This window comes from Odontesthes bonariensis, chromosome 15, assembly GCF_027942865.1.
Source record: "Odontesthes bonariensis isolate fOdoBon6 chromosome 15, fOdoBon6.hap1, whole genome shotgun sequence".
Taxonomy (NCBI): Eukaryota; Metazoa; Chordata; class Actinopteri; order Atheriniformes; family Atherinopsidae; genus Odontesthes; species Odontesthes bonariensis.
The window spans coordinates 25,916,788-25,931,090 of NC_134520.1; the positions used below are offsets into that span (position 1 = coordinate 25,916,788).

The following is a 14,303-nucleotide window of genomic DNA, read 5'->3' on the forward strand; positions in this document are numbered from 1 at the left end:
ACCTGTTGACACACACATGCACATGCACAGGGTCATACACTCAGAGACAGATGCCAACCTGGAGCGGTGGGCAGCCATTAAGCGCCCGGGTATAAAGGGTAATCTATAGATTACAAGCACAATTTGTTTCTTACCTTTTTCTTTACTTCAGAGTAAAATATGATACTTTCTACACTATTTGTCACATGAGCTTTTTGCTACTGGTTACTCATAAGGGGAAGATTTCTGCACATGGGATAACAGGCTTTTTTAAACAACAATACAGTGTTAAAAACTAAATCAGTGGTTTGAGGCCTCTGACACTTTACAGTTTTCATTCCATATATATATGAGTTATCAACAGCTTCCTAAAATCATATTTTCAAATGAAAGCAAATTTAAGGGAAATTCCAACTTTAGTTCAATTTTGTTCATAATGCTTTTACTTAAAACCTATTTTCATGTAGTTCTCTTCATTGTAATTGAGTATTTTTATGTTGCTATTTTGGTACTTTCACTACACACAAATATAAATACATTTTCTAGCACTGCTGATCACCTGCTGATCATAAACTTGTGGAACAGGTTTGAGTATTAATGAATAAAATAACAAATAATACAGACTTTAAAGTAGATAGTCAGATCGACCTGAAACAAAAGCAATACTGGATGTGACTTGGATTAATTGCCACTTTATGCAATTTTTTACAATTAAATCTCTAGAAATGCAGGATATCCAGTGTTCACACGGCTGGTTGTGTCGTGTATGGAAACTAACTGCAGACAAAACAGGAAAGGACACAAAGTGAAGGGGAATGGGTGGAGATGACTTTCTGAGTGTTTTCCGCTTACTTCATTCATCCGACCGAGCATATTTAGGTAGACTGATGCAGCGACTGACTGACTGTTGGAAAATATAATTACACAAAAATAGAAGGATTGAGGGATTTTATCAGATATTTAAAAACATTTCTGAGACTGAGTCTTTGCCACAGCCACAGAGACCGAGAAGTATGGAGGTAAGTTTAGATCAAATATGTGAAAGATTGTTTGTAAAATATGTGTTCTTCAAGCTGATCTGGGACGCTATCGGTCTGGTAAAGCTCATAGAATCTTATATAGCTTAATGTCTGGTAAAATCACCACATGTAGTTTCAATGTAAATCATAAGACAAGAACTAATCTTTGGAGAATTACTTAACTTTTAGCTTCTCAGAAAAGTGTGATTTATTGGCACGATTTTTGTCACCTGATAGTTTGTTTAATTGTGGACTAATATAGTAATTTATATTTTGCAAGTCCATGTAATCATGTTCATAAGAGACACAAAACTACCAGAATGTTAAATATGAGCTGGCAAAGTATCCACAGCCTGTAGTTATAGCCTCTGACATTGATTAGGATTTCCTGAATGTCACGGATAAGGAATTTTAAGTATGTTGTCAGCTCCAGTCTAAACATGAAAACATGTTTGTGTTTAATAGTTTTGGAAAATTTCTGGTGATATTTTTTCCTGCTCTTCATAACTAAATAAATGTATGACACCTTGTTTTAATTCAATGCTTTAGACTTTAATCCAAAGTTCTTGTTAAAACAATAGATAGTATGTTCTACAAATATTTGCTGGGCAGGAAGTTGGATCTCAGGATGTTTTTGGTTTCCTCCTTTTCCGTTGCCTAAAACAATAGCTGCTAAACAGATTTTTTTATACAGATTGTTCACATGTAGCTAGTACTTACATGCACTATTGTGTGTTATATCAGTGCACGCATACACTGACTGGTAGAAAAAAGGGGGGGAGTTATAAAGTAATAAAACATTTAGTAAAATATGAGGTTCATCGAGTTATTTCTTTCCAATTCAAACAAAACTTTCTGTAGGACTCCAGGAGGAGTAGATGTGATAGCCTGGATGTTGGCTCAGGGTTTGACAGAGAGGTGCTGAACCCTGGCAACCACATAGCCTTTGACCCCGAGGGCTGTGATCCTTTAATCAACCTCGAGCCCACGCCAGCAGAGGTGGCTCAATGTGAGGCTGAAGTGGGCACCCTGCTCAGCATCATCGCTGAACTGAACAAGAAGATGGGGAACCTAAAGGCTCCGAGGTGAGTGACGTTTATGAAGACGTGTGGATTTGCTGCAGTGCTGCATTTAATTTGTGTGCTCGTAACATTCATGGAACAAATCTGGATGAATGGACTTTTGTTCAGTAACACTGCACAGAACCATGCATATTCTGACATTAAGACACAATGCTTGATTCAGCTCATCACTTGACTCAATATAAACACAACACTCTCGCAGTGAACCAGGTGACATGAGGCCATCAGGTCCATCCAGGCCTCTGGTTCCAGACCTTTTGTCTCACCGCCTGGTCAGAAACAGCCCAGAGAGGAACACCGCCCCCACTATCACATCTAAACCTCCAGGTTGGCATCAACAGCTGTGTTCAGTGGACCACATCAGATTGAATGTTTTACATCTGGACTTTGTGTAGTATAGGAAATTCTCCAGTTTTTTAATGTTATCTGCTGCACCTCTACGTTTCACCCACCAGGGGGCGCCGGTATTGTGTGGACAAAACTGCAGGAGGTGTTATCATCAGTGGAGGACTCCATCAGCTGTAGAAGGACCTGGGCCGCTCCCATCAGAGCTTCAGACCAGGACAAACAGAATGAGCACATTAGAGCAGCTCAAGAGAACTGGACTAAAGCCACCCAAGTATTTAACTGAGGAAAACATCAACAATAACAAAAAAAATGTGCATAAATGTTTGTCATTACAGCTGAAAATTCCAGCTAAAACTAATGAAAGGTCAAATTTCGAGACCTTTCATTAGTCACTTAAGAAATGCATGACCTGTTTAATATTCTCAAAGAGATAAGGTCTGCTTTGTGAGTTCTGTTGGATTAGTTTAGTACACGGTTATCAGCACCTTTTGTAAATATAGTTGACTTGGTTGCAGGTGCTGGAGGAGATGGAGAGAGAGTTTGGGATTTCGTGTCCATTAAGCCTGGCAAAGGACCAGCATCCAAAGGACATGCTGGATGTGGACAGTCAGGAGTCAGCTCTCAGAAACAACTTCCAGAGTCGCCAGGAGGAGCTGCAGAGAGCACAAAGCAACATTAGCTTGGTGGAAGAGGACAAGAACAAGGTAAAAAGAGTCACTTTTGATGAGGACAGTGAGGAAAAAGATTTTTAAAAATCAAATGGCCTGATTTTAATAGCAATATTATGTGACGAGCTTAGCCCTGATATGAGTCAAAGTAATGTAATTTTGAGCACTATACTAAACTATAGCTTTGGTGATTCAACAAAAGATGCTGTATGAGACAAAAAGACAAAAAACTGTCCATCTCTTGTCTTGTTCTTCAGCTGATTTGTCTCCACAAGGCCTGGAAGGCCAGTAGTAACTCTTCGTCCTACCGACCAACTGCAGGGGCTCTCAGTCCAGATTGGGCCTCTCCTCCCTACCCTGGTTCACCTTTAATCCACAGAAGAGGAAACAGAGGTATAACACCTCTGTCTCTGGGAGGGGATGGGTCTCCACTGGGCTCTGTTAATTCAGGCAGTCCATGTCCCAGCCCCATCAGCCTGGAGATGGAAACTGAGCGCCTGCACAGGTGAGTCCAAGAGGCAGTTCAAGATATGTCAAAAAGTACTAAAGTCAACCAGAGCACCCTGCTGACATGTGTCCTGTGTGTTTATGTGTGTGGAAAGATGACTAGCTGGAGAAATACCTCATGAGGCCCACACACATTAAATGAATTATGCAGATACAGATTTTTCCATGCAACAGGTTTTATCTATGAGTAGATTCAAGGCACGACTCAAGGAAAGAAAAAAATAGGTTTAGTTTTGATCCAAATCTCAGCAGGCATCCACTTAAATTTTCACATTACATCATAGACAGAGCTGGGGAGAAATGCAATTTCTTCCCAAATACTACAACAAATATGGAATAATTTGCAGAAATGTTTCAGTTTAGATCATTTTATATCCAGTAACATATTTAAGGACATTATAAAGGATCTGGTGAAGGAGGCATTTAGAGATCACCTTGTTTTCATTTTGGATTCTTGGATATCATGTATAAAGTCAATTTTATGCGTTGTATTTAGTATATTATTTTAGATTTCAAATTTGATTATTTGGTCAAATTAAGGTGAAATAAATTAAGAAATACTTTGATAATCTCCAATGGGGAAATATGTTGTAACAGCAGTAAAAACAGACAGACAAACAAAAACAAAAAATCAAAGAGCATAAAAAAAGCCTGTATAACATAAATTAAACTAGTACAGATAAACTGGAATAGATACATTAAATATTGATTGTTAGAAACAAATTAGTGTTCAATCAAAGCTCAAGGGAGCTAAAGCAGGTATTGCGACAAATATTTATCCGCTTTTCAGGGTTAGAGAAGGGAAAACATACGCAGTTTAAAGTAAAAGAGTGCATTTGAGCTTGATTAGGATTGTGTAAAAGATTTATCATCTTTGTTATGTATTTCCTAAAACAGATCTTATTTAAATGTTTTTTTGTAATGTGTTTAATGGTGACTTTGTTAAAAAAGCTAAAAGCTAGAACGCATTTCTTTGATAATATTGTTCTTTATACTACAAGTTTTGACTCAATCAGTGCATTAAACCAGCTTCTTTCTCCATAGCAGCTTTAGTATTTGAGTCATTAAAACTCATTTGCCTTGAATCCTCATCCTGCCTCTCATTATCTCAGATGCATTGAGAGGCTGAAGGCCAGAAACGAACGTTTGACTGCAGCTCTGGAGCGCAGGAAGGGAGAGTCTGAGCTTATCACTCTTACACTAACCAAACTTGAGTCTGACTGCTCGGCCCTTCAGATGGCTCTAAGATACTGGTACACACTTAAAACACCTGACACACCAGTGCATAGGCCTGTCTGGACACATGCATATTCTGTTTCAGTGCTACAGATTTCTTCGGCACGTTTCAAGATAATGAATGCGCACAGGTCAGCAGTTTAATGAGCAGGTCCTTCTCATCTAACAAGATCATACTTTGTCTTCTGTGACTGACAGTGAGGAGTGTGAGGAGGCCTACAGTGAGCTACTGTCACTTTATGACGCCATGAGGCCGCAGAACATTCCTCTGTGGACAGACTCAGCAGGTGTTTGAACACCAAATTTTACCTAAACCAACAGAGACCCCAATGGGTATGAATATCATTCACATACACACCTCAAACACAGTTGGGGTCATACATTTGTTTCTCTCGTCAGAGACAGTGGGTGACGGGCAGCGAGGAGACAGTCCATCAGCTCAGCTCAGGAAAATGGGAACTGAAGAGTTGTCCACCTCCTTCTCCTCAGCAGGAGCTACAGAGGAGACACAAACACAGAGTCCCACAGGGCAGAGGTGACACTTTTTACTACACAGTCAGTCATCATTATAGTATTGGATTGCCGAAGTATGCGTTGAGGATGACACAGTACTGCCTAATACTTCAAAAGTCATCACATAAATAACTCACCAGATGTGTTTGTTTCCTGTCACATCACAGGGAGCCTGAACCTAAGGATCGGGAAGCATTTCTCCGTGAACAAATTGAGCGCCTGAAGAGGGAGCGGGCAGCTATTTGCCTGCCTAAGCCAGGTCCAGGAGTAGAGAGCAAACTGAGCTCTGAAACAAGTCAACCTGCTGGGACAAGATGGGGACCTGCGGCTAAAGATGTCAGCAAACCTCCTGACACCAAGCGGGAGAAAGCTTCCCTGTTTCATGAACTCATCTCAGTCAGGGTAGGAGCTGCATGTTTGTGGCCTGTGTCGGAGTTTGTTTGTTGACATTCAAAGAGATTAGGAGGAAAAACATGACTTTTGTCCCAATGTCATAGTTGTCTTGCATCAGCTTTAAAGGAAAAGAACTGTTTTGGTGCATAATACTGCCCTTACCTTCCAGTTCCAAGACACATTGTGTGGAGTATCTATACAGTTTGTGTACACAACACTACTTAGTGCTGACATTTCTCTGATGTCAGTGCACACTAAAACAGTATAACTGAGAGGTCCTTTCTTATCAATAATTTATAATTATTTACTGTAAAATATACCAACAAACAGACTGCATATTCCCTAAATCAATTAACTCCTTTAAGGAGACATGTTAAGCCCTTTTTTTAATTTCCCGATATGATTGTGAGATGATTAAATATAATACAGTTTTACTCTGAGGTACTAATATTTCCCCCGTCTGCAGTTTGGCCATGGACAGCCGGTAGGATATCAATTCCTTATTAAAGTTCAATGTTGTTGCGGATGTTCTGAAACGGCCTAAGCTGTGAAACACAACAGCAGAAAATAACGGTCATTGGCAGGTTAATAACACCACTGAGAACTCCCATCATAATTCTTCCATCATAATTCTTCCATCACATATCGGCTCCATAAACTGTTGACTTAAATTTTGTTGCCTTTATTAGTAGCCAACATTAATCACTGTTGACCTATGTACATATATTTGACCAATGTTTGATTTTTGGACAGCTATTAGTCGGTCTACACTGATGCTGCATTTGTACAAAGAGAAAATTGGAATGTCTACATTTCAAATAGTAAAAAGATTAAAGAATGTCAATTATAGGTGAGGTTTACTGGGTGAGCATGATTAGCATTGTTATTACTTTTCTATAATATGTCTCAGAGCGGCCGTATATGGTCGGAGCAGCTAGATAAGTTCTCTTCCTAACTTGCTCTTGAAAGCTCCAACCCACAAATAGTCAGGATTGGCTCCTCCAACCTTCTTCGTGGAAGCTGTCTAACTGTTGGTTATGCTCTTCAGATACAGAAACCCCCAGCCTTAACATTAGTGGATGATGTTTGATTAAATTCCAATTGAACAAGGTTAAAATCTTTTGGGACTTTATTACCTGCTTCAGGAGGAGATGTCAGATCTGCGAGCTCTGATTCGCCACAAGGAGAAAGAGCTGAGGTGTCTGGAGTGGAGTTTAATGGGCCAGAAGGCCCAGGAACCAGCCGGAGTTTTCATCCCAGAAAGTGTCAGAGAGGAGGTGGAGGATCGAAAGACTGAACAACAGGTAGCACAGACTCCCGCAGCAGACTTTTCTTTTTAAAATGTGCAAATAATACAAAGTCAAGGTGAAACGAGCACGAGGGATCAGGGGGCTGGTCTTCTGTGACAAACCCGATTCAAATCTGGCTGTCCCATTTGGGAAATCACACATCTTCCAAAGCAGAATCCCTCCAGGCCAAGGAGGATATTTTGGTTCTACGAGGTCTTCTGCTGGTCTCTGCAGCACTAATTCATACCACACCACTCACCTCTGTCATTGTCAAATGACAAAGAACTGAACAGCTCCTTTAGGTCAACGCAGTGACTTTCAGTTGTTAATCCATTTTCACGCCCTTTTGTGTTAAGGTTTAACGTCTCCTTGGTTAGACGAGTGATTCTCGGAGCCAGCACAACCCCTGACCTCTACAGACTGCATCATGTTAAGATATTTCAATAAAAACTGCGCTAGGCTAACATGTAGCTCTGTATACATGCATCATAATATCCTTGTGGAGTATTCTGATACAATGTCATGTAAACACCTTCTTCAAAGAACATGACTGCTGAGAGGGTCAAAAATCACTTTACTAAAACTTGGATTGTGCAGTTGCCACCTTGTAACGATAAATTTAGTCCACTTAAATGTAATGTTCTTCATATAATGAAAACCCTCAAAGACTCAAACTTAAACATGGTCAATGTAATTCTGAGCTGTTAATTTGAAACCTTTAGATCAACGTTTCCCCACAGAAGTCTGAATATTTCCAAAGCTTGGGACAAAATTTAATCATCCAGAGGCATGCTTGGCTGTGATTGGTTGTTCCATTGCTCACCTGTCTGATTAAACACAGTGTTGAAAACATAAGAAAACTACAATGAATCATATGAACAGTCCAAGTTTTGATTATTCATATTCCTGCTGAACTATATTTAAAACAAAAATACTTTGCAGTTATCTTATCAATTATCTTATTGGGATGTTTTTCTATGGATTAAAGTGTTGAAACCCTCACATCAACCAAACTTTCATGGTCCGTGTCTTCTGAATATGCATATGTGCTGCTTTTCTTTCAACAATGTTGATAGATTACAGGTTTGGGCGTTTGGCTGGACAACGAAAGCGTTGTGATGGTGTCACATTGTTACGATCTTCGGTAATCTAACAAACCCTAATCCTTTCATGCAGGAACACAGATGTACTGAAAGTATCTGTGCTTTTAATTAGGGACACATTAGGGTTCATTAGGGTTCACATTTCCAGTTACTAAATCCTATCGAGAATACCAGCAACAGTTCAACAGCAAAACAGTTTGGAAAACCTTTCACAAAAAAACCTAACCAAGTCCGCCATTGACCCATTTAGGTGCTGTGGGACATTTTTGGACACACACGGTGTTGTCTGTTGCCTCGCGGTGAAACAACTAATCACAGCTAATTAGCAAAGCAAACACTCCTTGCAGCATATAGCTAAAATGCATCAGAACTGCAACTGTAAATTGAAGTGCACATATATTTTATGTCCTGGTTCCACTGATAAATAGATTATTAATTGGGAAGAGTATTATTTTACTTTCTATTGAATCTTTTTCAAATATGTTTCAGAGGCTTTTTGAGAAAGTGGGATGTGATGGAGACATCTCTAATCCTCTAACCAGACCCATTCTGAAAGAGCTGCAAGCGGTCTTACAGAGGTGAGAACTTATCAATGCAAGTGTGACACAATTACTGTAAAAATCACAGTCTATTCTCGTTTGTTACATCCATGAAAAAACATGCCCTCTTACTGTGAAATAATGTGAATTAAAAAGCCTATAAGATAACTCTTACGTCGTGTATTTTGCCTTTGATCATCTTTAAATCAATGGGGAATTTAGTCAAATTATCATCTGGAGTAATATGGATTGTGCAGAAAAAATGTTCCTCTTACATTCACACATTCACATCTGTTGCTTAGTAACACAGTAAGAAGAAAAGCAAACTTTGAACATAAAAAACTTCTAGTAGTTTCTCCCCATTCAGTGCTTCAGAGATCATCCTCCTTCTGTTCTGTCCTTGAATGATTCTTCTTTAGAAAATTACTGCTTTTTGACACAATTAATCACTTATGCTCTGAAGCCAAGGACACTTCAGTAAATAGGATTCTGTTCATCCATTTTATGGCATTTCTGTGAGTAAACATTGTTGGTGACTTAAGTGAAGTGAATAACCTGACAGTTTGTATTCAGTACTCATTTTCTTGTTCCAGAGAACAAGCCCTGAAGAAGAGACTGGCTTTGGTCCAAGACTCTCTGAGCACAGCTCTCTCAGACAGCACCTCCCACAGGAAGGACAATGGAGAGCATATTGCTCGCCTCACACAAGCTCACAGGTGAATGTCACAGGAAAAGAATGCAATACACTCTCCTGGCTGTTGTGAACCCCTTCCTACATGTTCGAAACTGGATTTTCTGGATGTCCTGTTTTCCAGTAAAGCCTTGAGTTCGTACCGGCAGATTCGCAGGAAGTATCGGGAGCAGGTGTGGAGGCTGGAGCAGAAGGTGGCGGCCACGATGGAGAGTCAGAATAACCAGAGTGGAGCAACAAAACCTGCAGAAGAAGCTTTGGAGTGGAGGAGGGAAGAGACGGTTTTATGAGACACCAATTGTTCAGTTAATGAATAAGCCACCCCTAAAGCCGTTTGTTATTCATATCAGCTAATCTGATGCAAATCTGATGAATAATCTGAATAATCTCCTTTAAAAGTCTGCTGCAGTCAGTTTTTTTGTATTATTTCTACATATTTCATTATAGACGTTCTTTGGCTCATAGCAGAATGTAGGGTGGTGGAGTTTCAACACTTATTAGAGTTACCAAAACATTGATTATCATTGCAAATCTTAACTTGTTGAAAAATGACTCAAAAGTCACAGGAGGCATTCCTAACTTTAGAGAAACAGCTGTGTTACAGTCATCAATTCCCACAGATGACTCAAGGACCGGATCCACTGCAGACTTAGGGACTGACCTGGAGCAAATGTTCATTTTCCCATTGAAGCCATTTCTATAAAGCCACTCCCGGGTGTGCTGTGGTGTCATGACAAAGCTCAGAGAAAGGGGGATGGGGGCTGGAACAATGTCTGATGTGCACACAAAATGTACGGCAAGCCCATTTGTCTTATTTGCATCTTCACAGTCTCACGTTCTCTGTCTCTTAGGCTTTAGAGTTCAGTTAAAAGGTCAATTCGCCCCAAATTATAAAAAAACTTTTTTCTCACTTTTCTCAAGTGATATTTAAACATGCAGATAATAGGTGAGAGACTCCTTATTTACTTGCATTCAAAGAGTTACAATCCCAAATCGGTTTAATGAATTACTATAAAACTATATGTAAAACTACATTAGGGAGCTACTTTCAAAGGTCAGTGGGAACGTTCAGAGCTGACCTTCTACACACAGGTCAGGAGAGTCAGAGTTTTGCAGTAACCTGGAGACAAACTATGTTATGTTCCTTACAGACACAACGTTATTGCAACCATGAAACACAAAACATTGGAGGTCAAAAGAAAGATAAAAAAAAAGCTAAAAAGGAAAAGTGATTAAGGAATTAGCTATTTTTTTTATTAGAGTATTTTTTGGCCAAACTGACGCTTTAAATTCCATCTTAATTATCTGCTCTTCACCCCTCCATCCTTTGCTCTTCACCACTCACTCAATCGTCAATTTTTCTGACTTTACTCCTCACTTCCTCCCCCTCTGTCTTCTCCACACTCATCCCTCACCCATCCCTCCCCTCTTCGGTCGACCCTTCGCCCTGACCTTGCAGAGCCGGTCAGATGCAGCTGTGACCGGCGGTCAGGAGGTTAAGGCAAAGGTTGAGTGTCACACCCACAGGGTCACACTGATGCTTAGCTGTTGTGTTAGCCTGTGAATGGAAGGTTCAGAGTGCCAGACGAGGTGGCGAGCCCCTGACGCCCTGACTGTTGCCTGATTTTGCCCTTTCCCGAGCATAGGTCAGCGTAGGGGGCCTGTCCTCCTGCTCCTCCCATGCCTCCAGGTCACCATCGCTATTGTTGTAATAGCTGTCATTAGAGCACATGATACAATTATCATTCCATTTTCTGTTGCAATTCTCCAAGATCCACATTAAGCTTCTGAGTTCATCAAAAGTTTGTAGAAGACAAGACTGTTGTAACCTCTGGGCGACTCTTCTATCAAAGGCGAAACAATAACAACAAACTGTCCCACTGACTGAAAAATTGACTTTTATTTTATACAGTTCAAGAACTTCTATCACGAGTGCCTCAGTAGAGAGCGTTGAGGACCAAAAGGTTTAACAATTTTAAAACATTTTACAATTGAGAACATAAGCATCACTATTAGAAAACATTTTACAGTTTCTATACTTCTGTCAAGTGTTTTAGTCTGTGACAATGCTGTGTATACTGCAATGTGATTGTTTCACATACATGATAACATACAAAGTTACTCATCACTACAGCTTTCAAAGTTAAATGTACAAAATTTAATATAAGCTGCATTCCTACATCATAAAAACAACCCCATAACAAGTACAAGTGCAAGACTTTCTATTTATATAGTTTAAAGTATTTGAATTGAATAAACCTTTCATGGGATTTTTGGAGTAACAATATTTCCTTCTGAAAACTAGTATATTAGAATTATAAAGTATCAAAAGAAAATACTCAAAGTCTGTGAAAATTCAACTCACAGTTCCACTCTGTAGAATTTAGTGACATCTAGCTGCAAAGACGCAGATTGCAACCAAGTGAATGCCCCTCCCTGCCCTCTACTTCCAAGCCTGTAGGAGAAACTATGACAGCTACAAAGATTACAAAAGGTCAGTTTCTTGCTTTTCCGTTCTGGGCAACATGAGGTGCAAAATGACTTTGAGGCAGAGGACCTGTGTCATCTGTAGATATAAATGGGTTATTGCAACACAGCCCAATTTTTATTCTCAGGCAGATCTACACTACTAAAAGCATATGTGGATACTGCTATGCACTGCCTGACAAAATAAAGTCACGCTCTTTTGTTGAACCCCTTTGAGCCTTGATGCACATATTTGCTGTGGGTATTTGTTATGAAATGTCGCTACACTGAATCCCAGAGTTGCTTTAATTTTTCACACAGACTTGTGATGACGAAGGAAGTTGGAATGCTGAGTAAGGTCTTTCTCAGCACATCTCAAAGATTCTCTGTGGGGTTGACATCTGGACTCTGTGGTGGCTAATCCATGCGTGAAAAGGACATCATATGCTCTCTGAACCATTTTATCACAATCTGAGCCCAACGGGGAATATTGGGAAAAGTTGCCCAAAGCAACGTCTGTTTGACCTTTTTGTTGATTCAGCAACCCTTACTTAGATTATTTTGCTACCAAATCGGGAAGCATTAAAAAACTTGCAACCTTTGTGGTGTGATTCCCGTGCCTGTTGTGAGAATACAGCAAGGTTGTTGACAACGCAACAATTATGCTAAATATCCCTGCTTACTTTTTAAAAACTCAACTGCACCACTACTGTAACTTCTGTGTCTTGCACTTTTCACATCAGCTGACGTTTTCTGAATAAACCTTCTTCAAACCCTCTTCAAAATGTAAGCCTCGGCTTAACCTTTATTGGACGTCAAAGATCTAATCTAATCCTGCTCATGATATAGCTGTAGTGCAAATGTGTGTGCCGAAGCATGCATTGAAATAGTTTTTTAAAAGTGCACTGGACAAAAGAGGGTGAATAAAAAAGTCAAACAGCACATGAAATATGCTTCCAGAGCCTCTAACAATCTCATCTTTTATGTTGGCTCCATATTTCTGGACTCACGTCCACCCCCACATGAAACGGCCACTGCAGGAGTCTGCGGATGGTGGAGTTTTATAGTGCCTGGGAAAAATACCCGCACCATTATTAGACAACGGCAGCCGCTGTCAATCACTGTGGGGGTGGATGTAAGCACACACACACACACTGAGGAGGAGGGGGGTGACCTATGGGTTTTAGGTCAACTCATTTACTCTCTGCATCCATCCCCTTATTTTAATAAGTTGTCCCTCTGTAAGCTGTATAAAGAGATCACAGGCTCCAACCTTTCTCTCTCAAAGCCATCAGCTCACCTGTCACAACCCCTCTATATCCCTTCTCATCCCCTCCTCCTGTCTTAATCCCACTATTCTCTGCTCTGTGCTGTGGGACGCTGCCCGACCTGACACCTCGCTCAACTTTCTGATGACAGTCGGCCGAAAGGAGGGGTTAGGAGACTGGAAGAGACACTAGTAGCATTGAGAGGCACGAAAGAGCTTTGACCTCAGTCAAATGGCCAAACATGTCCGCTTTGTGCTCTCGCCCACTCAGATAATGACAGCAAACAGCCCAGGCCAACAGGCCACCTCACCACAGACAGCAGAGGATAACGAGTAAAGCATTTTTGCATGTAAGTCCTTGTGAGGTTTTCATGCTTATTACAGGATTGCATGCACAAGTATCAGTCAATGGAGAAGGTTGCTTGTGCCCAAAATTCATCAGCTCGATGAACGTAAAAAAAAATATATATATATATATTTGTGTTTTCTAATGTCAACAGGGACAATAGAAAACATTTTTGTTTGGAAATTGAATGATTTCTTTTACTAATTACTGTTGTTCCCCATTAAGATTAAATAGAGATCTGTCCAGCATGTAGCGTGCTTCCAGCCCAGCATACTCCAGGCCCTCAGAGACCATCAGAAGGATAAAAAAAGCATGACTAATAGAAAGATGGGAGATGTAGATTCTTCTCAGTTATGACAGATACAGGCAAATATGGATCCTGACAAGAATAGAAAGAGAAGTGTGTCTCCAACTGCTTGTAGACTACCTCCCAACATGACCCTGCTGTTTACACCGTTGTAATGCACTAACTTTATTTAATTTCATCAAAGAAAATATATGAATTATGTACATGAAGATTTTCATGAACACTTTTCTATAACTGACATCCCCATGACAGCTGTTGCTAGGAACATTTAAAACAGATCCAAGTGTGTTCACATAAAAATCACATGTATTGAAAGTTTCCACGACATTACGAGGTGTGCAGAAAGCAACATAAAGTCTGTGGAGTTTTGTGTCATAGTCTTTTGTTCTTTGTTTCTTTGTCTTTGTTTTGTCTTTTGAATATCTACTTTCTGTATTCTAGTTTATCTTTTGTGATAAATTTGCTTTCTTTATTCATTCTACTTTGTTTGATTTTGTAATACTTGCTCTCTTGTGTATTCTGTTAACTTTAGCTACACATACGCTTTAAC

General features: G+C 40.0%; 1 protein-coding gene across 3 annotated transcripts; it reads left to right on the forward strand.

Moving 5' to 3' along the window:
- The first annotated feature begins 846 nt into the window (after window positions 1-846).
- Window positions 847-14,050, forward strand: ushbp1 (Usher syndrome 1C binding protein 1). 3 transcript variants are annotated; one of them, XM_075485716.1, is made up of 14 exons: window positions 847-998; window positions 1,860-2,083; window positions 2,283-2,407; window positions 2,536-2,699; window positions 2,944-3,132; window positions 3,354-3,601; window positions 4,716-4,856; window positions 5,038-5,126; window positions 5,245-5,374; window positions 5,520-5,754; window positions 6,891-7,049; window positions 8,627-8,715; window positions 9,270-9,392; window positions 9,492-14,050. In XM_075485716.1, exons 1-14 carry the CDS (start codon window positions 993-995, stop codon window positions 9,655-9,657), a joined length of 2,088 nt encoding a protein of 695 aa, XP_075341831.1. In that variant the 5' UTR covers window positions 847-992; the 3' UTR covers window positions 9,658-14,050. The 3 variants fall into 3 exon arrangements, with proteins under 3 accessions (XP_075341831.1, XP_075341830.1, XP_075341832.1); XM_075485715.1 differs by having other exon boundaries at window positions 5,239-5,374; window positions 9,492-14,048; XM_075485717.1 differs by lacking the exon at window positions 4,716-4,856 and having other exon boundaries at window positions 5,239-5,374.
- Window positions 14,051-14,303: the final 253 nt, after the last annotated feature.